This window comes from Carcharodon carcharias, chromosome 10, assembly GCF_017639515.1.
Source record: "Carcharodon carcharias isolate sCarCar2 chromosome 10, sCarCar2.pri, whole genome shotgun sequence".
Lineage (NCBI taxonomy): Eukaryota > Metazoa > Chordata > Chondrichthyes > Lamniformes > Lamnidae > Carcharodon > Carcharodon carcharias.
Window position 1 is genome coordinate 138595867 of NC_054476.1, and position 24305 is coordinate 138620171.

Below are 24305 nucleotides of genomic sequence, written 5' to 3' on the forward strand. Positions count from 1 at the left end.
CTCACCATCCTGAATTTGAAATATATTGCCATTCCTTCACTGTCGCTGGGTCAAAATCCTGGAACTCCCTCCCTAACAGCACTGTGGGAGTACCTACACCACATAGACTGCAGTGGTTCAAGAAGGGAGCTCACCACCACCTTCTCAAGGGCAACTAGGGATGGACAATAAATGCTTGACTCACCAGGTTATTTCATGACAACATGATGGGTAATGTCAACTATGATGGGACAACATTAACACTTTGGGATCCACAGTGGGGTCAAACAGGGTTGTGTTCTGGCACTGGCACTCTTTGGCATATTCTTCCCTTTGCTACTGTCATACTCCTTCAGGTCATCTAAGGGAGTCTCTATTTACGTACCAGAACTGATGGAAAGCTGCTCAGCCTTGCTCACTTGAGATCCAAGACAAAGGTAGGCCAAGTTCGCATCAGCGATTTTCTCTCGCTGATGATGCTGCACTAACATTCCATACTGAGGAACGCCTGCAACAGCAAATGGACAGACACGGATGTAGAGAGCTGATTTGACTATCAGTGTCAGGAAGACAAATGTCATGGTCCAGGATGTTGTCATACCGCTATCTATCAGCATTGACAATGTGAAGCTGGAGGTTGTTGATAGTTTTCCATATCTAGGTTCTCCGTTCACCAGCAATCAGTCACTTGATGCTGAAATCAACACACGCAGGACAAAAGCTGCGTGTTAAGTCTAAGCTGAGTAAGAGGGTGTGGAACAACAGCAACCTGACTGAGATCACCAAACTGTGAGTCTACCAAACCTGTGTCCTCAGCGCACTCCTCTACAGCAGTGAGACCTGGATAACATATGCTAGGCAGGAGAAAAGGCTAAGTAGTTTCTACCTTCATTGCGTCAAACAAATCTTGGCAAGGTCACCAACTCAGACGTCCTGGAGCGTGCTAACACCATCAACATACACTCATTGCTAAGTCAATGATATCTGTACTGGCTCAACCTTGTTGATCAGATGGATCACGGCTGTATATCCAATTATCTTCTGTATGGTGAACTGGCCACTGGGTCACTACCTTCTGCATGTCCATACCTTTGTTACAAGGACATCTGCAAGTGAGATATGAAGTTGGTAGATGCTGACACTGACAAGTGGAAACAGTCACTGACAGCTGTGACTTCTAGAGGCTGAATGTTTGGAAGGACATTGGAAGGGGCGGAGAAATGAAAAGTTTAGCCGGCCGAGAAGACAGCCCAGGTAAACAGAGGCCGGCGAATCGTGCACCTTCTCAACCCACTGTCTTCCTCTGTAGTAAATGTGACAGAGGTTACCATGCCAGAATGGGGTTCCTGAGCCACACCAGCTGATGGTTAACACAGAGTTGACCACCACTGCGCAAACCATCATTTTACGAGACAGAAGGCTGCTGCCGTAGTGCCTGGAATTATTCTAATGACATTTTATTTTATCCTTTCTAAACACCAGTATCCTGTCTATGATCACCTTCCCAGGCCTGTGCAATATTTCAACTTTCAACCTAATCAATGTCTTTCCAATTTTTTCATTTCTATTCAATGCCACTATAATTCAGGCCCTAAATGCTATGTACTTGTTATGGCCTTTTCCATCTGGACTTTGACCTTTAAAGATCTGTTCTTGTAGTCTTCAATGTCATTGGTTCTCCACTCTGAAAAGATTTTTACTATGTAGGATCACTGCTCTTTCAATGTTCTCTTTCTCAAAATGTACTACCTCTTATTGCTCTACACTGACCTATATCTGCCGCCTGCTTGTCACTTTGCCAACCTGCCAATGCCATCCTGAAAACTTTCGCATTCTTTCTCAGTTTGCAAATCTAAGAAAAAAAGGATAACTTTAAGTGATAGTTCCTCACCTTCTTCCCAGTCCTTGTTCCTGTCATTATTGCCACTGTTGTTGTTGTTGTTGCTGTTATTCCCAGCACTGACTTCAGCTGCAACTAAGAGACAAGAAATTCTTTTACCTGTCAATCTAGTAAAATAATACATGTGATCAACTGTAGCTCAGTAATATAGGAGGCTGAAATAACAACAAAATAAGTGCAAAAATACAGCAGTCAGTCAGCTTCCGAAACAGAAAGAAGCAAGTTAATATTTGGAAAGGGAGTCTGCAATTGGACACATAACTGAAGAGATGTACAGGAATGATTCAGTACAAATCTCCCTCTCTTAGTCCTTCTAGGAATAACAAAACTGAAATTCCAAACTTTTCAGCTAGAAACTTCAAGGCTATGATCTTTTATCAATACTATTAGCCAGAGTAAAGTGAATCTCTCCCTGTCCAAGTGCAGGTGGGAACTGAAGAGTGACTCTCTCCTTGTCCAAGTGCAGGTGGGAATAGTACAGTGACTCTCTCCCTGTCCCAGTGTGTCCCTGGTATGTTTAAAGATGAACCCCTTATTGTTGGTCTTTAACTATTTACAGTTCCAAGGTATGGTCATGTATGGAGCTGTTACTGCCATGCAGGCAGGCTGCTTACTTACAGACTGCTGTTCTAGGCTGCTCTGTGAGAGTATACCTTGTGACTATTTTCCGGTCCCATGTTAATCCTTGCTCTGCTCAGCACCTTTACATTACAATGCATGCAGGCACATATCACATCAAACCCCTACCCACCACCCCCCGCATGGCCCTTTATACCCTCTATGCCAACTTAGTCCCAACTCATGGCAACCGATTCCCACCCATCCAGCACCCTTTGCCCTACACTCTCCATGCCAACTCATCCAGTATCCACCATGGGCAGACATCAAGAACCATGCTGAGATGAAATAAAATAAATTCCCAAGGCAAATTTTCCATTTTTCAGACTAAGTGCAGTGGCAGGTGGGATAGTCAGCGTGTTTTCCGCTGGTCGGTGGGCCGAGTTCTCACACCCGAATTTCTGCTTGAAAGCTTATTAATTATGTATCAGCGAGCTACACACCAAATCACGTGGGGGGCGGGCACTTATTCAACTGCCCGCCATTACCTCATGGGGTCAAATTTCCTGGCTCCATATGTAAACTGTGCCCAAACATACATTCACTCTCTGAAGGCCAGCTGTGTGGTGTAACCCAACAAAATGTCCACCAGGAAAAGCAAGCCCTGTGCCACATTTCAGCTACAAGTCCCGCGTGGCTCTCCTCCAGACCCCCCACAAAGACCAAAAAGTCCTCTTCCAGAGGGATGGCAGCAGCAGGTCGACCAGCCTGATGTCGCCAGCCTGGGAGGAGGTCATCAGAGAGGTCTGTGTTTGTGGCACACAGGAAAGAAATGCCCTGGAGTGCAGAAGGAGGATGAATGATCTTGTTCGCTCCGCCAGGGTAAGTCTACCTGGGGATCTCACACACCATTAGCAGAGAAACATTTGCACTGAATGTCTCAAACACACTTTAACATCACCATCATCTCATGTACAAACAACATCTTCTGCCCTTACTGGGGAGAGCTCAGTAAACACAGCAGCCATGCATGCTTCCCAACTTCTCTTTGAATCCATCCTCATCACATTCCATTCCGTCTGTCTTCAAAGCTGGCCCACAACAAGACGGAGAGAGCCCAGATCGGTGGGGCAATCCCTGAGATCCAGGAACTTATTCCCTTCAAGGATGAGGCAGCTAAGTTTGCAGGGAAGGACAGGTTGTCAATCCTGTGGCAAATCCTCCCCAAGGAACCCAGTACGGATTAACCCTCCACTAGTCAGGCACATCATGATCTTCACAATGAGTTAAATGTAATGTTGGATTCTGCCTACTCAGGAACCAATTCTATCTTTCTCTTCCAGGTACCAACAGGAGCAGGCCGAGACACATCTCCAGCTAGCCCCTCAGCCCCAGCCCCCAGTCCACCTCAGATGAGGATGTTGCAGACCCACTAGATGTTGAGCCATCACTGTGTTCACCTGCAACCTCCACCAGCGCACAGACACACATCTCGGTGGCTCCTAGATCTAGATTAGGCTCCGGTTCACTATCTGAGAACACCTCATGGACACATCTCCTTAGCAGTCGGAGGAACTGCAGAAGTTTAAGGTGGCAATTTACCACCACCTTCTACAGGGCAATTAGGGATCGGCAGTAAACAGCAACACCAGCAACACCTAGCCAGCAACACCCACATGCCGTAAATGAATAAAAAGAAAGGCAGTGACAGGCCAGGTCTCTGGCACTTGGAGGACTGCTGGAGAACAGCCCCCAGCTGAATCCGTGTCAGATGATGAGCATCTGTAGTCGACATTGCACACATATTGGAGATGCAAAGACAGGCAGAGGAACATCAGGCAACATTGTCAGAGGCAGTCACCAGACTAGAACGAAGGATGAAGGAGTCCGTCCATGTTCTCTCTGATGTCGTGGCTCCAGCATGCGAGTGCCTCTTGGTCTCCATCAGAAGGGTGGCAGCTGCCTTGGAGACCATGGCCCAGCAGTTTCTGCCGGATTTGCTCTCAGACCTCCACTCCAATGCTTTGGGAATTAATGGGATCCATCAGTGGCTAGGCGAGGGGGACGGGGCACATCGACCTCTTGCTTATGATTCTATGTGATGTCTTCTTTCAAGGGTATTCTAAGCTCCCACTCTTCAATGGTCTGCCTTCGTGTCCCTCAAATTCAAGTTATGTTTAGCGAAGTTAGTCACTCACCCCCTTTTCATCTAAGGAAGATGCGTCAAGCCAATGCCTGAAAGTGCATGTAGATAGAGGAATGCTTATTTATGTCTTGCAACACACGATTGAAGTATGCGCGCTCCTGTGTCTTAGAGGTTGAAATCTAAAGTTGTGGCATCGGCACTGAGCTGTGTTCCTTGTGAGTGTGAAAGCACACTTGCTGGATGCATTATGCCTACTGCAACCAAGTCTAATTCTCAAAGACTGCAGAAAATGGTGGCAAAGACAGCTGTGTGCAGTTGGCTCGGGTTGAGCGCTGGTGTACTGTCTTTCACATCGCACAGATGCCACATGCAGCATTGAGTGCTGACCTTTCCAACATTGATCCCTTCATTATCCTTCAGGGTTACTGATTCCAGGCTGAATGATGACATTGCTTGAGATGTCAATGATTGGAAAGGACTTCGTGATCACTTCCATGGGGAGGCGGTGGCGGTGGCATAGTGGTATTGTCACTGGACTGCTAGTTGTAAAAATCCATCTGGTTTCCTAATGTCCTTTAGAGAAGGAAATCTGCCATCCTCACCTGGTCTGGCCTATCATGTGACTCCATACCTATAGCAATGTGGTACCGGCAGGACAAACTCAGCAGAAGTGGTGACACAGTGGTGTACAGTCGGGAGGGAGTTGCCGTGGGAGTCCTCAACATCGACTCCGGACCCCATGAAGTCTCATGGCATCAGGTCAAACAGGCAAGGAAACATCCTACTGATTACCACATACCACACCCCCTCAGCTGATGAATCAATACTCCACTATGTTGAACAACACTTGGAGGAAACACTGTGGGTGGCAAGAGCACAGAATGTACTCTGGGTGGACACTACAATGCCCATCGCCAACAGTGGCTTGGTAGCATCACCACTGACTGAGCTGGCTGAGTCCTAAAGGACATAGCTGCTAGACTGGGTCTGTGGCAGATGGTGAGGGAAACATCAAGAAGGAAAAACGTACTTGACCTCATCATGACCAACCTGCTTGTCACAGATGAATCTGTCCATGACAGTAATAGTAGGTCAGGAGTGGGGATGTTCATTAATGATTGCACAATGTTCAGCACCTTTTGCAGCTCCTCAGATACTGAAGCAGTTCATGTCCAAATGCAGCAAGACCTGGATAATATCCAGGCTTGGGCTGACAAGTGGCAAGTAACTTTCATGCCAACCAAGTGACAGGCTGTAATGACTTGACGGAGTTGACAGGTTTCAATAAGAAACAGATAACTTTATTACAGAGAGCTTTTCAGGAGCTCCATGCTCGATCAGGACTCTCATCAGGAAGCCCCACCCCCCTGGATTGCCCGCGCTTAAGGGTCATTGGTTGGAGCCTCCCAGAACATCATGTGACCCCTGATAGGCAGCAGGAGAGCTATACCCACAGTAACTATACAGGCAATGACTATCTCCAACAGGAGAGAATCTAACCATCGCCCCATGACATTCAATGGCATCACCATCACTGAATCTCCAACTATCAACATCCTGGGGGATACCATTGACCAGAAACTGAACTGGACTAGCCATGTAAGTACTTTAGCTACAAAAGCAGGCCAGAGGCTAGAAATCCTGCAGCGAGTAACTCACCTCCTCACTTCCCAAAGCCAGTCCACCATCTACAAGGCACAGGTCAAGAGTGTGATGGAATACTCTCCACTTGCCTGGATGAGTGCAGCTCCAACAACTCTCAAGAAGCTTGACACCGCCCAGGACAAAGCAGCCCGCTTGATTGGTACCCCATCCACAAATATTTACTCCCTCCACCACCGACTAACAGTGGTAGTAATGTGTACCATTTACAAGATGCACTGTAGAAACTCACCAAGGCTCCTTAGGCAGCACCTTCCAAACTCCATCTAGAAGGATAAGAGCAGCAGACACATGGGAGCACTAACACCTGCCAACTCCGCTCCAAGCCATACACCAGCCTGACTTGGAAATATATCGTTGTTCCTTCACTGTCACTGGATCAAAATCCTGGAACTCCCTCCCTAACAGTGGATGTATCTACACCACATGGACTTCAACTGTTCAAGAAGGCTGCTCACCATGATCCTCTCAAAGACAATTAGGGAAGGGCAATAAATGTCTAGCCAGCGACACCCACTTCCTATGAATGAATAAAAAAACATGTGGTCCCCAGAGCCCTAGGTCAGCCTTTAATCTCTCACCCTGACCATATGGCCTCAATTCCTGGACTAAGTGACTGACTGACATTTACCCAACTGGTTCCTTCAAACCACCCCCTCCCCCAGTCATGAGTCTGTTTCACCAAGGAAAAATCAGTTGAAACTGGGTCACAATCCTAATTGGAATAACCAGTACCTGGGTCCACCAGAACCAACCAGAAACTAACCAGAAATCATTTCACCCCCGATTTTGTCAGCTGACTTTACGCTATGTCTGGTTGTGATATTTTGGGAGCAGTTATCTTGAACTGGAGACAGGCTGAAGTCAAGCATGCCCCTTGCCCCAGATTCATTCGAGCCACACTGGGGCTCTGATGTGTCCCTACCTCTGATTTAAATGTGACTTTTGGGCATTGAGCAATTATCATCCTCACATATATGGGAATGGGAGTGGTGTTTAATCTACAATAGTTCACGGGCTGGAAAATACAAATTTCCAAACTAAAAATCCATTATATATGTGCTGTTCCATTTCTGACCTTTTTTTGTGCACAATGAAATTACACAGGCAATATGACAATATCTAGAGAATTTCCATGTGTCGAACCATACACAAAGATACAAGAAATGGGGAAGGATGTAGCTGAGACCACGTCCATCTGTATCCACCCTCACTGGTGCATATGTGGCACAAGATGCCTGTGCGGGCAATCCTGGTGTTGCTGTAGCCTTTTCCTTTCCAGTCCTGCCAGTCTGCCTTTTCGCTCACTGACACAGGCTTCGAAATAAAGGCATCAGCATTGGGAAAGCAGCCAGCCAGTGACCAAGACTGATGTTACTGAAAGCTGGTCAACATGGAGAGCCAGAACAAGATCGATGGAGACACAGAGGAGGAGGTGGTGGTGGCAGAGAGGAAGAGGAGGTGGTGGAGATGACAGAGAGGAGGAGGTGGAGGTGGCAAAGCCAAATGGAAGAGACCCCAGCTCTCAGAGAAATGTCGCCTTTTTGAGCCTGCCATATCTGGGCACCCTCACACACTCATTCACACTCACCCTCACTCACTACTCACACTCACTCACTCACCCAGCCCCCACTCACTCACCCAACCCTCCCTCACTCAATCCCCACTCACTCACCCAACCCTCACTCACTCAATTATACACATTCAATCACTCACCCTCACTTGGCATGTGATGCTCCGATCAGATGAGTGACGCCTGAGGCCTAGCAGCGCTTGAATGCTGGCGGGTGTTGACAGGAGCAGCAGGAGCCGGGGAGAAGTGGGGGAGAGCAGGGAAAAGCGGGCAAGAGTTGAGGCAAGGTGCTGGAGGCATGCGGCCAGCTCCTTGAGCTTTTTGTCCCAGCTCCTCCTTTTTCTCCCCACAGCTGTCTCTGTTGAGATAGTGCAGCCCTGCCAGCCCATCCCATCCTGGTCTCATCTGAGAGCAGCTTTGCCAGCAGTCAGGAGTCAGAGCAGTAGTGAGAGATGGCAGCAGCACCATTGCAAGCAGGCTTACAAAGTTATACGCACTTCAAAGTCACAAGCGAAGTGAAGGTGAGCAGGTGTACGCCACTTATATCCTGTCGCAAATCAGACCAGTCTAATTACCGGCCCTAAATTAGGAGGGAGAACGTGATTCCAGTGATTTGTGACCTTAATTGAGTATTGATGACATGCTAATGCATGCAAATGGGGTTCCTGACATGAATCAGTGGGAAAGTCGACCTGCCATTAGAGTGGCATGAAAGTCCTGAGGGGAAAATTCCAACTCATCTTCCTGCCGGCAGATATCAGGCTTTTGGCCTCACACCTTTGTGTTCCTGACCACCACGATTCCTGCCACTAGCGGGTGCATAAAATTCTGCCCTAAGTGTCTAATGTGGACTTTATTTTAAAAAACTCTCATTCATAAAAATCCTTTCAATATATTTAAATTGATTCATCTACTTAATCCCTTATAAAAGTAAATACTTTATTCAAATACTTAATCCCTGATAAAAACAAGCATTTGTATCCATAGTCCCACATCAAATTCTTCATAACCATTGGAGCTGTCAATCAAACTGTGAACTGACAGACACCCCACTGTGATAATGATATGTTGTGGAATCAGTCATGTAGCACAAATCCTGTAATGATAGCATTCAGACTTATATAAACAGACGGGGAGGGGCGGATTGTAAGCATTGCTTTGTTTTAAAAACTGCAGACTATATTTTTTTCATTCTTCAAACATTTAACAGTTCCATAGAGGTTATCCGCTTTTTAACCACTCACGTCTACTCTTACCAATCCCAAAGGACACCTTACCTCTCCCAAAGGGGCACCTGGACCTGTCCAAAAGGGTATACTGCCTCTACAAATAGCTCCAGCAGCTTTAGACATTTTGCTGAAAGGCCTAAAGCCCACAAGTTATGTTTTAGACATTCCACTAATGAAAATTGGATCTGTTTGAAGGTAGCTGCATTTTTCAAGTGCCGTTGCCACTGTGAACCATGAATGTGCAAACTACAACCCACCCCCGTTTCGCTCCAGCGAAAATGGTGGGTGCTGATTTCAGGGGTGGAGCCTCCGGAATCGGGACTCCAGCACCATTTTGTCTAAGCTGGAGACCCTTTCCAAACCTATGAAAATTCGAACCCTACTGTTTCTCACTTCAGACCAGATTCAATCCAATTTACTTCCTTTCCCTAGTCCCATGGGTTAATTATCTCCAACAGTTTCCTGTGTGCTGTTCTGCCTTGTCAAAAGCTTTCTACAGCAGGTTGCCCTGCAATTGCCCTGCATAGGTCCGCACTCCGTGCTGTCATTTCATACAATTCACCTGCATCATTCATTTCTTGGCTAAAGACTGTGTGCTAGAAAATGAGAAATCCTGATTTTAGGGCATGGGGACCATGATGCACTCAGGTCGAGTTGGGCAGGGCGTAAATTTGGTGATTTTACCTCATCTGAGTGATCGTAGCATCTGGCCAAGTGAGTTCCTGCATTGCTGTCTTCTTTTTAATGCTACTGGCTGTTCTGCACTCAGCAGGGGAGCCCAGGATTGCTGTTTACAAACTGTGTAGTGCAGCCAACCTGTCCTTTTTAAAGGCAGGGTGTCCCTCAATAATGAAAACTGCACTGAAGAACATTGGTGCAATTTAAATGATGGCAAAGTGAATACCAGAGCAGAGAGAGGTTTGCAGGGTGAAGGATACAGCACTAGCGACATTAGTGGTGGAGATGAGCAAGTACAGAGGGCCAGGTGACCCTCAAGGGCTACCCTCTGAAGGGAGAGGCCAGGAATATCACCTCCCTGAGTCTGAACCCAATGACCTGGCAGGCATGCCATAAGAAGTCTAATCACCTCACACAGATGGTCAAGGTTAGGGCATCCTAAAAAAAGCAACACTAGGCCTCTACAAGTGGCATGCAGGCGTTTCTCAGTTCCACATTTATTATAAAAACAAAAAAACTGCGGATGCTGGAAATCCAAAACAAAAACAGAATTACCTGGAAAAACTCAGCAGACCGCTGTTGCTGCCAGACCTGCTGAGTTTTTCCAGGTGATTCTGTTTTCGTTTTCCACATTTATTATGTCAGTCATAGAGTTTCAGCCATCTCTATTAGTGAAGGAAATGCTCATAGTGCAACATCTGACTGGCACCTAATTGAGGCCTTGTTAGGAATCAATGATAACTGTTTACCTGTACAGTTTCAAGAGGGGTGGCTGGCTCAAATTGGGGGATGTGGTAGCTCAAGGTCAGAATGGGAGAACCGGTGCAAAGTGGGAAGACATGAGGTAGCTTCCATGATGGAGCACCCATTCTGAAAATGTGAGATGGGAGAATGACTTTGAAATATTCAGTCTCAATTGATACTTCAGATATGTATAGCTCTCTTTATATTGCTATCAACTACCATAATTTGATCAGTGCAAATATTGTGCTCAGGATAAAGAACAATAATAGATAAATATACCTTCAATTCCAACAATATGTGTCTCTAGACTTGCCAGGAGACCATCTAAAGCAGCGTAGTTATCCACCTGGAATACATATTTCTCATCTGGATCAGAAGCAATTAGTTTCAGCTCATTCATTGCTCCTTGCCTGGTAAAGATTGATCCAACCTTAGTGGAAATACAATGAGAAGTTCATTCTGTCAGAATTCTACTGATCTTGTCCACATGATCTGTTCCATGGCTTGACCTTTCACTCAACTACATAACAGAATCAAGATCCCAGAGAAATTTTGCAAAGTTGCTGTATAACTGAGAGAGAACTGGCTGCACCACAATGCAGGGAAATTGCTGAGATGCAAGCATTATAGAGTAGTTATAATGGGGGATTTTAATTACCCAGATGTAGATTGGGGCAGTGGTAGTGTAAAGGGTGGAGAGGGGCAAAAGTTCCTAGATTGTATTCTGGAGAATTTTCTACAGTAGTACGGCCAGAATCATTGGCTCGGCGAGCAGGGGTGGGGCCCGCTCGCCGACGTGGAAAATGACGCGCAGTGACATCGGGCGTGCGTCCCGACGTCACCGCATGTCATTCCGATTTTCAGATTGGCGGGCGCATACCAGAGTCGGCTGCCCGCCTGCCGAACTGTCAAAGGACTATTAAGACCACTTAAAAAACAATTAAACCACTTAAGACAGCCGCCTGTCCAACCTTAAGGTTGGCGGGCAGGCAAAGAGCCCAGGTGGCCTTTGCATTTTTCATGAAACCTCATCCACGGGCGGGATGAGGTTTCATGACTGATTGTCTTAAAAAAAATGTTTATGTCTTTAGTAAAATTTTTAAAAATCAAACTGATCTCCCTGAGGCAGCTCTTTGCCTTAGGGAGGTTTCTGCACTCCTTCGTGCGCATGCGCAAAAGAGCGAAGGCCCCAACTCTGCCCACCGCCACCTCGCCCCCCAATCCACACACATTAATTGGCCCATCCAACGTAAAATGGCAGCGTGCAGCCGATTGGAGGCGGCGATCAGCTGCACACCCGCCCACGCCCACTCCCGCCCAACCCCCACTCCCCCGACGGGGAGAAAATTCTCCCCTATGTGTCCAATCCAAAAAGAAAAGTTGCACTGTTGGACCTGGTTCTTGGAAATGAGGTGGGCCAAGTCGATCAGTTGTCAGTGGGGGAACATTTAGGAGACAGTGATCATTCTATTGTATGTTGTAGGATGATGATAGAAAAGGATGATAGGAAATCCAGAGTAAGAATAATGAACTGGACAAGAGCTGACTTTCATAGGGCAAGATCAGAGCTGGGCCAGATAGACAGGAACAAAAGATTGTCACGAAAAACTGTAGCTGAACAATGGGTGACATTCAAAAAAGAATTGGTTCGGGCACAATCAAGGTATATTCCATTGAAAGGGAAAGGTAGGGCAAACAAATCCAGAGCTCCCTGGATAAGAAAGAAAATTGAAATTAAGATAAAGAAGAAAAAATGTGCTTATGACAGGTGTCAGGTAGAAAATACAATTGAGAACCAAGAAAAATACAAAAGATTCAGAGGGGAGGTGAAAAAACAAATGAGAGAAGTGAAGAGGGATTATGAGAAAAGACTGGCATCCAACATAAAGGGCAATCCTAAAGTCTTCTATAGGCATATAAATAGTAGAAGGGTGGTAAAAGGAGGAGTAGGGCCAATTAGGAACCTAAAGGGGAATTTATACATGGATGAAGGAGCCATGGCTGAGGTATTAAATGAATACTTTGCATTCACCTTTACCAAGGAGGTAGATGCTACCCAGGCCATGGTGACAGACAAGGAAAGTCTGTCACTAGGAGGGTTCAAAGTTGACAAGGAGGAAGTGTTGAATAGACTGTCAGTATTTAAAGTTGACAAGGCACTGGGACTGGATGAGATGCATCCAATGATATTGAAGGAAGTGAGAGTAGAAATTGCAGGGGCACTGGCCATAATCTTTGAGTCTTCCCTAGACTCGGGAGTGGTTCTACAGGACTGGAGAATTGCAAACATTACGCCCAGGAATTACAGATCAGTCAGTTTAACTTCAGTGGTGGGCAAGATTCTAGAAACAATTATTCAGGATAGAATTAGTAGTCACATGGAAAAATATGGGTTGACTAGGAAGAGCCAGCATGGATTTCTAAAGGGAAAATTGTGTTTAATTAACTTGCTGAAGTTTTTTGAAAAGCTAACTGAAAAGGTCGATGGGGGTAATGCTGTTGATGTGGTGTACATGGACTTTCAAAAGGCATTTGATACAGTGCCACACAATAGACTTGAGAGAAAAATTATTGCTCATGGAATAAAAGGGACAATAGCAATGTGGGTACAAAATTGGCTGAAAAATAGGAAGCAGAGAGTAATGGTCAATGGATATTTTTCGGGATGGAGGGAGGTTTGCAGTGGAGTTCCCCGGGGGTTGGAATTAGGACCCTTGCTTTTCCTGACATATATTCATGATTTAGATCCTAGTGTGCAGGGGACAATTTCAAAGCTTGTGGATGATACAAAGCTTGGGAATGTTGTGAACTGCAAGGAGGACATTGTCAAATTCAAGAAGAGATAGACAAGTTGGTGGAGTGGGCAGATAGGTGGCGGATGACATTCAAAGTGGAGAAGTGTGAGGTGATGCATTTTGGTAAGAAGGACATGGACAGACAATACAAAATAAAGGGTAACATTTTGAAAGGGGTGCAGGAGCTGAAAGACCTGGCTGTATATGTCAATAGATCATTGAAGGTGGCAGGATAGGTAGAGAGAGCAGTTAATAAAGCATATAGTACCCTGGGCTTTATTAATAAGGGCATAGAGTACAAGAGCAGGGAGGTTATGCTGAATTTATATAAGACACTCATTAGACCTCAACTGGAGTATTGTGTACAGTTCTGGGTGCCATATTATAGGAAGGATGTGAATGTAATGGAGAGAGTGAATAAAAGGTTTATAAGAATGGTTCCAGGGATGAGAAACTTCAGCTATGAGGATAGATTGGAGAGGTTGGGACTGTTCTCCTTGGAGAGAAGAGGGTTAAGAGGAGATTTGATAGAGATGTTCAAAATCATGAGGGGGCTGGACAGAGTGGATAGGGAGAAGCTGTTCCTGCTTGTAAAAGGATCAAGAACGAGAGGGAACAGATGTAAAGTGATTTACAATAGAAGCAAATGAAAAGATTTTTCATACAACGAGTGGTTCAGGTCTACAATGCATTGCCTGGAAGTGTGGTGGTTGCAGGTTCATTTGCAACATTCAAGAGGACATTAGATGATTATTTCTATTCAAATAATGTGCAAGAGTACGGGGAAAAGGCAGGGCAATGGCACGAGGTCATAATGCTCATTTGGATAGCTGGTGCAGACACGATGGGCCGAATGGCCTCCTTCTGTGCCGTTAAAATTCTCTGGGCAGAATTTTCTGCCTGTTGGGCAGGTGGTGCAGGAGCACACGGGTGCAGACCCAATCGCCGCCCACAATCGAGTCTGTGTTGCCATCTTACGCGGGCAGGCTAATTAAGGCCCACCCAGCGTGAAAGGCAGCTCCCGAGGACAGTGGGAGTGGGCGGACGGCGGCAGGTCTGCAATGACCACCGTGTCCAATGGCGATCCGTTGGCCTATTTTAAAAAGCTCCTGCAGCCTTTCAAAGGCTGTGAATCATGGCCAGTGGAAGGGCTCCCCAAAGCGCTGCAAGTGTGCAGGCCAGGCAGGAGGGTAGGGCAGGGGGGCACTGTGCCCCTCGTTTTCTGATGATTGCCTTGCTGCCCTCCTCAAGGAGGTGGTAGCACATTGGGAGGTCCTCGTACCCCAGGATGGGAGCAGGAGGCTCCCCCACATGACCAAATGTGCCTGGGAGGAGGTGGCAGAGGTGGTGAGCTCCCGTGACGTGGTGCGATGCACCTAGATCCAGTGTCGCAAACGCTTCAACGATCTGTTGCGCTCAGGAAGGGTGAGTACCATGTTGGCATTGGTCACTTAACCCAGCAGGTAGGCTTTCCCCCCTGACAACACCCCCCCCAACCCCCCACCACCCCCTCTCCCAAGTCTGAGTGTAATGACCGCATTGAATTTTTGATGGCATGTGTCCTTCGCTGGGTGGGCCAGCAGATATTGCCCATGCTGAGGTCACCCTGAGAGGTTGGTGTAGAGACGGGTTCTGCACCCACAGCATGTGGTACATTGAGACTGTTTTGGGAGCAACCTGGAGGAGCTGCACCCAGGCGCAGTGCTGGAACTCCAGGACATGTCAAATTCAGGGTGATGACATGCTGGGAGGGGAGCTTCAAGGTGGCGTGGCACCAATTGATCTGTGTCCTCTGCGCTCCACGTGCTTGTGCCTCCTTGCTATAGAAGGTTAGACTGTGTGGTGCCTAATGTGATGTAGGCAGCATTTGGCCAATGGGGTGGGGGGGACAGGTCTAGTATCTTTGTTGCTTTGGCAGCAGTGGGGTGAGGAGGCACTGGAGCCCTGCAATGTCCCACTCTGGTTGGGGTGGGCCGTCCGTGAAGAGAAGCCAGATACAAGTAGCACTAATCAATACCCTTCTCTCCTTTTCAGAAGACGAATGCACATAATGTCACCGAGCGGGTGAGGACTGGAAGAGGGCCAGCACAGTTAGTGATTCTCAGCCACTTCGAGCAGGAGGCCCAAGATTTGGAGAGGCACCATGCGCCCAGGTCCACCGATGTTGTGCCATGAGCAGGTATGTTTGCCCAGCAGTGAGGTCACCATTGTTCTCCCAACAGCCATGGCAGTGCTGAATGTTCAGTGATTGAAGTTTGCAACATGGCTTGACCATTGTTTATGGAAGGATGAGCGTATAATGATCCGGGGGACAGGGATGCACATTGACATTGTCTCCACATTAACTGATCCAACGTCCTTGTTTGTCCTTTCAGCATCAGTGGAGCAGGGCCGGGAGGAGGAGCAGCAGAGGCCCCCTCTCACACCTGAGGGCCCTGAAATCACGGACTCACCGGTGTCACACCATCTCTGTCAGTCAGGCACCAGCGCAGATACTAGCACCTCAGTGGGAATTAGAACATTGGCTACTGTCCCGGGGCACAGCCGTGAGGGCACTTCACAGTCACTGGAGGAGCTGGCGGAGACAGAGAGTGCCCATGGCGCCAGCAGTCGAAGGACTGCAGGGGATCAGGTACAAGCTCAGTTGGTGCCTGATGATGTGCCTCTGGAGTCGTCCACGATGCAGAAAATGCAGGAAATGCAGCAGGGTGTGCGGAAGCATCTAGGGGATATACATGAGCCTATGCTTGGCTTGGTCTCCGTGGTGAAGAAGTCTACGTGGACTATCACCGAAGCAATGAGCCTCATGGGCGAGTGCAATGCATCCTCCATGGAGACAGTGGCGACTCTCGTGGAGAGGCTCCTCCAGGAGACCAATCAGAGCTTCCTGGGGATGCGCTCAAACCAGCAAGCCCTCACATCGGCGGTGACCTCAGCTTGTCATTGCCAATATGGAAGATGATCTGGGCACCAAGTTTTGCAGCTCGGTGCCCACCCATCACGGTGAGCAGGGAGGTCCGAAGCGACCTCACGTCAGCGCAGCAGCTGCCTGTCGTCTCTGTGGGCTCCTCTCAGGGCACTACGGATGAGGGCGGCAGCTCCTCTGTCCCTCTGCCTGTGACCGTTGCATCCGGTGAGGTTGCGATGACTGGGGAGGTGCCAGCTGTGGAACTGGCTGCTCCCTCCCAGGCGGGACCAGCACAGGCTCCACGGGCCAGAGGACAATCACCAAGGTCATCAAGGCAAACAGGACAGCAGAGTCAGCAGGATGTCTCAGATACTACTCCCAGCAAGGGGGCAGCACCAAGACGTAGCACCCGAAAACATAAACATAAGGCACCTTAGGCACACCATGGGTTTATCACTGGTGCTTTTGTGAGGGGATAGCCCTTGTCACCCAGCAGCCACCCATCAAGCCAGGATGGAGTACTGAAGACCCCCGGCACCTGGGAATGTCTGAGGATGTAGGCGTCGTGGGAGCTGCCTGGGTACCTTGCACAGACTTGCAGAATCTGCATCCTGTGATCACACACTATCTGCACGTTCATGGAGTGGAAGCTCTTCTGTTGATGAAGGCTCACCTGCTGGCACCTTGATGGCCACATGTGTGCAGTCTATTGCACCCTGGACATGGGGGAAGCCAGCAATCGTTACAAAGCCTCTGGCTCACTGTGTCTGGCTTGCCTGGTCCCAACAGTAGTGGATGACGATCAATGCACACCTGAACAGAGCGCTTGTAACCTGCTTGACACAAGTGTGGACAGCTGATTGGGAGACACTGCAAAGATCAGCCACCGAGCCCTGGAAGGAGCCAGAGGCATAGCTGTTGAAGGCAGCTGTGACTTTAGAGCCACTGGCATGGGGTGTCCACCCACACAGTTTGCAGAGATCTCAGGCCCAATCATCTGACAGATATAGTTGACTGTCTCCCTTGAGAGACAGAGACTCCTTTGGCACTGGACCTCAGACATGTTGAGGTAGCTGCTTTGCCGCCTGTATACCCTGGCAGCAGGATAGTGGCTTCTTCTGCAGCCCCTCCCATCTTGGACTACCTCTTGGCCCTGCACCCCTTGTGCCTGCGCCTGTCCTCCCAAAGGTGGCTCCCCTGGAGGTCGAATGTGCACTCCTGGCCTCTTCCCCCTTCTAGCCCTCCCTTCTTCCTCAAAGGAGGTGTCTCCAGTGGAGTGTTCAGCTCCCATTCATAGGCTAAGGGAAGGATTCCTGAAACCTGCAGGCCCAAAAAAGATTCCTCACTGTAGAGTGTTGACCTGAAGGTTGTGAGTCCAGACCAAGCAGCTGGTATGGGTTTTGAAGTATTGCAGATCACACAGGCCAGTATCAGTAACTTTGAAAAAACAATATTTGACAGAGCACACTTGCAATCCCACTGAGCTCTCTTATCCCGCCCATGGATGAGGTTTATACAAATGTGTTCTACCCGCCTGCCCATTGCGCCCGTGCACCAACCCGAAGATTGCACGGGTGCCAGAAAATCACCGTCGATTGGCGCCTCAAGGGCCTTAAGTGACCCGTTAATTAATGGCGGGCGCGCATCGGAGATCAACACACGTCCGCCCAACGAAATATCGCAATGGCGCGTGGTGACATCGGGATGCTCGCCCGATGTCACCGCGCATCATTTTTCGCGCGGGCGTGCAGGACTCACCCCAGCACGCCAACAGGAAACTTCCGGCCCCTGATTCCGTGATTCCTGGATTAGCAAAAACTGGGGTAATTGTGTCCAACTCTGGGCACCACATAAAGATGTGAAGGCATTACAGAAAGTGCTGAAAGGGTTCTCGAGAATGGTTCCAGGGATGAAGAACTCCAGTTATGTTGTTAGGTAGGAAAAGTTGGGTTATTTTCCTTGAAGAGAAGATTAAGAGGAGATTTGATAGATGCGTTCAAAGTCATGAAGGGCTTTGACAAAGTAGATCGAGAGAAACTCTCTGGGCAGAATTTTGCCATCGGCGTGTGGGGGCGGGCCCAACACGCCAACACGTAAAATGATGTGCGATGACGTTGGGCATGCGTCCTGACATCATCATGCATCATCTTGATATTTCATTCGGCGGGCACGCGCCAGAAGCAGCAGCTCGCCTGCTGAAATGTCAACAGCTTATTAAAGCCATTAAAAAAGTAATTAAACTAGTTAAGAATGCTGCACGTCCAACCTTAAGGTTGACGGGCAGGCGAAGAGTCCAAGCGGCCTTCTTGTTTTTCAGGAAACCTCATCCATGAGCGGGATGAGGTTTCCTGATGCTTTTATAAAGTAAATAAATAAATTTCCAAACTTCACAAACATGTCCCAGCTCATGTGACACTGTCACATAAGGGGACATGTTTAAATAATTTTTTACTTTATTAAAGAGTTTTATAATGCATTCAATCTCCCTGAGGAAGCTTCGTGCCCCGACCCTCCCTCCTACCCCCGCCCCCACAGATAGGGCTGAGTGCTACCAGCCGCTCGTTACTCTGGGCAGGCCTTAATTGGTCTGCCCACATGAAATGGCGGTGCGCAGCCAATCACGGGCGGCAATCGGCTCTGTGCCTGCCCCTACCCACTCCTACCCAGCCCGCCTGCCATAGGAAAAATTCTCTCCCCTATTTCTATGCAGCTCTGAAGAAGAGTCATAAGGACCCGATATATTAACTCTATTTCTCTCACACAGATGCTGCCAGACCTGCTGAGTTTTCCCAGCACTTTTTGCTTTTATTATATATTATAGAGAAACTGTTCCATTTGGTGGAAGGATCTAGAACAGAGGACACTGATTTAAGGTGATTGGCAAATGAAGAAGCGGTAACATGAGGAAAATCTTTTTTATGCAGCGAGTAGTTACGATCTGGAATGCACTGACTAAGAGTGTGGTGGAAGCAGATTCAATCAAGGCTTTCAAAAGAGAATAGATAATTATCTGAAGGAAAAAAAATTCCAGGACTCCAGGGAAAAGGTGAGGGTGTCAGGTGAGTTGCTCTTACAGAGCGCTGGCATAGACTTGACAGGCCAAGTGGCCTCCTCCTGTGCTGTAACCAGTCTATAATCCTATGATTCTTAGGGGTCAATCTAGGAGGAGGGGAAGGGAGGGGAGGGGAGAAATTTTGCGGTTGATTGAAAGTAGAGGTGATCCAAAGGATGGTGCCCTATGGGAGGCCTGGGGGATTCAGAAGTCTCAGGGGTGAGAAAAGCGGTGTGGTGATGTCAGAAGCCTCGGGAGAAAGCGGTCAGAGATTTGGCAGGGTGATTGGAGATCAGAGCCTTGGACAGGGCAGGAAAGATCAGAAGGGTGACTGGAAGGTATTTGGAGGGGAAGATGAATGGGGGCTGGTTTCCTTTCAATCAAAAACACACTCATCGGTTGTTACACCATCCCTAAATGCAGCACAATTTACTGGCATTGACCCATAGTTTTGATTGCCTGACTAATCCATTGATGATGTGAGGTTTTTACAGCACAGGAAATCATACTGGACAAACAATCACTGAGCCAACACCAAGAACCTGGCATTAATAGACTTACCCCAATAGCTATACGTGTCACATTCACCATTTTACTCGAGTTGACAATATCCATTAGATTTCTCTCATCCCTGAATATTTCTCCATCTGTCACCACAATGATAACCCGCTTGGCATTTTTGTTGGAGCTTTGTGTTTCATTGAAAATGTTGTCACTGTGAATGTACAAAAATACATTAAAGCAGCAGCTCACAGACCCCATTCCATGGCTTAAATCTTTCAAATAGTGAACAGTTAAAGTTCTTAATGTACTGAATTTTGTCAAAGGAAGGAGAAGACATGGCCTGAGAATATACATTTTTCACTGCAGTCCAATAGTATAGACTTACTGGACTGGTTGGGTTTTCCTCCCATTCTGTGGGGACCTAGCAAAAATGCAGGAAAATGGGACAACGAGGCCTTTCACTGAATCTCCACCATATATAAATAGCAATAGGGTCATAAAAGGAGGAGTAGTGCCAATTAGGAACCTGAAAGGGAATCTACACATGGACGAAGAGGCCAGGGCTGAGGTATTAAATGGATACTTTGCATCCATCTTTACCAAGGAGATAGATGCTACCCAGACCATGATGACAAACGAAGAAACTCTGTCACCAGTAGGATACAAAACTGTTAAGGAGGAAGTGTTGAATAGACTGTCGTTACTTAAAGTTGACAAGGCACAGGACCGGACGAGATGCATCCAAGGATATTGAAAGAAGTGAGAGTAGAAATTGCAGGGGCACTGGCCATAATTTTTCAGTCTTCCCTAAGCTCAGGGAAGGTGCCACAGGACTGGAGAATTGCAAACATTACGCCCTTGTTCAAAAAAGGTTATAATGATAAGTACAGCAATTACAGATCAGTCAGTTTAACTTCAGTGGTGGGCAAGATTCTAGAAAAAATTATTCGGGATAGAATTAGTAGTCACATGGAAAAATATGGGTAGATAAGGAAGAGCTAGCATGGATTTCTAAAGGGAAAACTGTGTTTAATTAACTTGCTGGAGTGTTTTGAAGAGGTAACAGGAAAGGTCAATGAAGGTAATGCTGTTGATGTGGTGTGCATGGACTTTCAAAAGGCATTTGACACAGTGCCACACAACAGACTTGTGAGAAAAGTTATTGCTCATGGAATAAAAGGGGCAGTAGCAACGTGTATACAAAATTGGCTGAAAAATAGGAAACAAAGTAATGGTCAATGGATATTTTTCAGGCTGGAGTAAGGTTTGCAGTGGAGTTCCCCAGTGGTCAGTAGTGGGACACTTCCTTTTCCTGATATATGTTAGTGATCTAGATCTTATTGTGCAGGGGACAATTTCCAAGTTTGTGGATGATAGGAAGCTTGGGAGTGTTGTAAACTGTGAGGACGACATTGTAGAACTTCAGAAGGACATGGACAAGTTGGCAGAGAGGGCAGATAGATAGCAGATGAAGTTCAAAGCGGATAAGTGTGAGGTGATACATTTTTGTAGAAAGGACTTGGACAGACAATATAAAATAAGGGGTGAAATTTTGAAGGGCGTGCAGGAGCAGAAAGACCTGGGCATTTACGTGCATAGATCATTGAAGGTAGCAGGACAGGTAGAGAGAGCAGTTAATAAAGCATAGTATCCTGGGCTTTATTAATGGGGGCATAGAGTACAAGACCAAGGAGGTTATGCTGAATTTATACAGGACACTTGTTAGACCTCAGCTGGAGTATTGTGTACAGTTCTGGGTTCCACATTATAGGAAAGATGTGATCACATTGGAGACAGTGCAGAAAAGGTTTACAAGAATGGTTCCAGTGATAGGAAACTTCAGTACGAAGATAGATTGAAGAGGTTGGGACTGTTCTCCTTGCAGGGAAGAAGGCTAAGAAGAGATTTGATAGAGATGTTCAAAATCATGAGGCTGGATAGAGCAGATAGGGAGAAGCTGTTCCCACACGTAAAAGGATCAAGCACGAGAGGGCACAGATTTAAAGTATTTGCAAAAGAAGCAAGTGTGACGTGAGAAAAATCTTTTTCACACAATGAGTGGCTTAGGTCTGGAATGCACTGCCTGGAAGTGTGGTAGAGGCAAGTTCAACTGAGGCATTCAAGAGTGCATTAGATGATTATTTGAATAGAAACAATGTGCAGGGTTATGGGAAAAATGCAGTGCAATGGCACTAGGTCATAATGCTGATTTGGAGAGCCAGTGCAGGCATGATGGGCTGAATGGCCTCCTTCTGTGCCATTACAATTCTGTGATTCTGTTGCCAACACATGGCTTACTCTTCTGGCTGTTTTCTGCCTTGTCATATTATCAGGAATGGTTAGAAAATGCAACCTTCTGCATTTCAGGCACCCACAGCTAACATGAAACATTTATAGATTCAATTTTCTAAATCATCTCGACGGTATTCCCTCAGCTATATCAAGGGAACAGCTGAAAAGGAAGTTGAAATTATTCTTTTTCCATAGTCTCAAATATCAGGTTATTATTAATTGTACTTTTAGATTGCAACACAGATTAAAGCCTGCAAAAATTTCAGGAAGTTTTTCTGCTGCATACTCGTGATATATCATTAACTGAAATCGTAGCTTCACAACCTAAATTTTTTTTTTACAGGCTTACCTATGGCCTTGAGCCAACCCTTACTGATAATCATATGTTTTGAAGAGGTATCATAAACCAAAACTTCAGCCTACAGCTGAGGTCAGGCTGGAGCCAGACTTTGAGTCATTCTCCTACACAAACAAGTCACTTTGAATTATCTTAAAACAGGATAGTCTTGGGAATGGTCCTAGAAATTGCCCAATGTTCTGAAGTGAGAGATGAAGAATAAAAATAGACTAACAACTATGCAATGTCCTGTTAAACAATATATTTATATATCCATGTTAAGTGGTTATTCATCAAGTAATAAACTCAAAGGATTTCCAGAGGAGGGTGCTAAAGACAATGCCAGAATATTTAATACTCACAGAACATGTTGTATTGCTGAAGCCGTCTTTGTGACCTTACCCAATTGAGGCATATTTTTTACAATTGAGAATATTCTAGAATTCATTTCTCGACTGTCCTTCAGATCAAATATTGTCTTAATTTCTTCACCATACTGCACCAAGGCAAATTCACACTAGAACAAAAATAAAAGCAAGGTTAGCTAAATAGGTTCAATATGGCCAGGAGAGGGCTCCCACACTCTCAGGAGAAAGGAATGAACTATGTGAAGTATTTCAAGAAGTTGAAGCTTGGCAATTTACAGAGAGAATAGTTAAGGATGGGACCTCACCAAATTATATTAAATATTAAATAGTAAATAGAAGATAAACCCAGGTTATTTATTTCAGTAAGTAAAGAAAGTGGAAAGTACAGTGAATGAAATAGTGGATCTCCCATGGCATCAGAGAAAGTTGCAAATTTACCTGTGTATGTTGTGTGTGTTTGTTTTAGCCTATATCAGTGAATGTATGTGTGTGGCTTTGTGTACACGGGTGTGTGGATGTGTGTGTATATGTGTGTGTTTGTCTTTGTTGTATCTACTTTTCTGACTGTGTCTTATCCTTCGTTTGTGTCTTCCAATTTGTTCTGCTTCTGCATATATTGTCTTCATTTAGTCTGTATGTCAGTATCATCTTTTGCATTTTTCAGTTCTTTTTTTATTTTCCCTTTTGAGTGTGAGGTGTCAGGGGACATAATGGAGACGGAGCTACACAATGGAGACAGAGCTGCTAAGAGGAACAGGTGCACTTTCTGATGGTACTGGAAAGAACCATGGCCAGAATGGAGTTGTAAACAACTTGTGTCACATCTGATTTACTAGCCACTTATTCTCTGATGTCTCATTCTCCCTCACTATTTTCTTGTTTTCTCCATTATCCCCATGTTGTCACTCCACATTGTGGGCTTCAATGTAGGTGGTATGATTAAGAAGTTTGCAGACAACACAACATCGACCGCGTGGTTGATAATGAAGAAAAAAAGCTGTAGACTGCAGGAAGATATCAATGGACCAGTCAGGTGGGTGAAACAATGGCAAACAGATTTCAATCTGGAGAAGTGTGAAATAGTCCTGGACAAAGCAGCCCGCTTGATTGGCACCCCATCCACAAACATTCACTCCTTCCACCACTGATGCACAGTAGCAGCAGTGTGTACCATCTACAAGATGCATGGCAGGAACTCACCAAGCCTCCTTAGGCAGCACCTTCCAAACCCACGACACACTACCATCTAGAAGGACAAGGGCAGCAGACACATGGGAACACCACCACCTGGAAGTTTCCCTCCAAGCCACACACCATCCTGACTTGGAAATATATCATCGTTCCTTCACTGTCACTGGGTCAAAATCCTGGAACTCCCATCCTAACAGCACTGTGGGTGTACCTGCACCACATGGACTGCAGCGGTTCAAGAAGGCAGTTCACCTCCACCTTCTCAAGGGCAATTAGGGATGAGCAATAAATGCTGGACTAGCCAGTGACACACACATCCCAGGGAAGAATTTTTTTAAATTGGCCGAGGAATAGATTCTAAGAGGAGGGAGGTTATGCTGGACTGTATA

General features: G+C 46.5%; 1 protein-coding gene across 2 annotated transcripts in view; it reads right to left on the bottom strand.

The window, feature by feature from the left end:
* The window catches only part of LOC121282961 (integrin alpha-E-like), a 312306-nt gene that overhangs the window by 193077 nt on the left and 94924 nt on the right, over window positions 1-24305 (bottom strand). Inside the window, exons 9-12 of one of the 2 annotated variants that reach the window (XM_041196807.1) lie at window positions 22720-22874; window positions 19786-19939; window positions 10749-10815; window positions 1871-1954 (exon numbers count right to left, since the gene is read on the bottom strand). In XM_041196807.1, the coding sequence (XP_041052741.1) occupies window positions 1871-1954; window positions 10749-10815; window positions 19786-19939; window positions 22720-22874 (460 nt within the window). Of the gene's footprint in view, window positions 1-1870; window positions 1955-10748; window positions 10900-19785; window positions 19940-22719; window positions 22875-24305 lie in introns of both variants that reach the window. The other variant, XM_041196806.1, reaches the window with a different exon arrangement.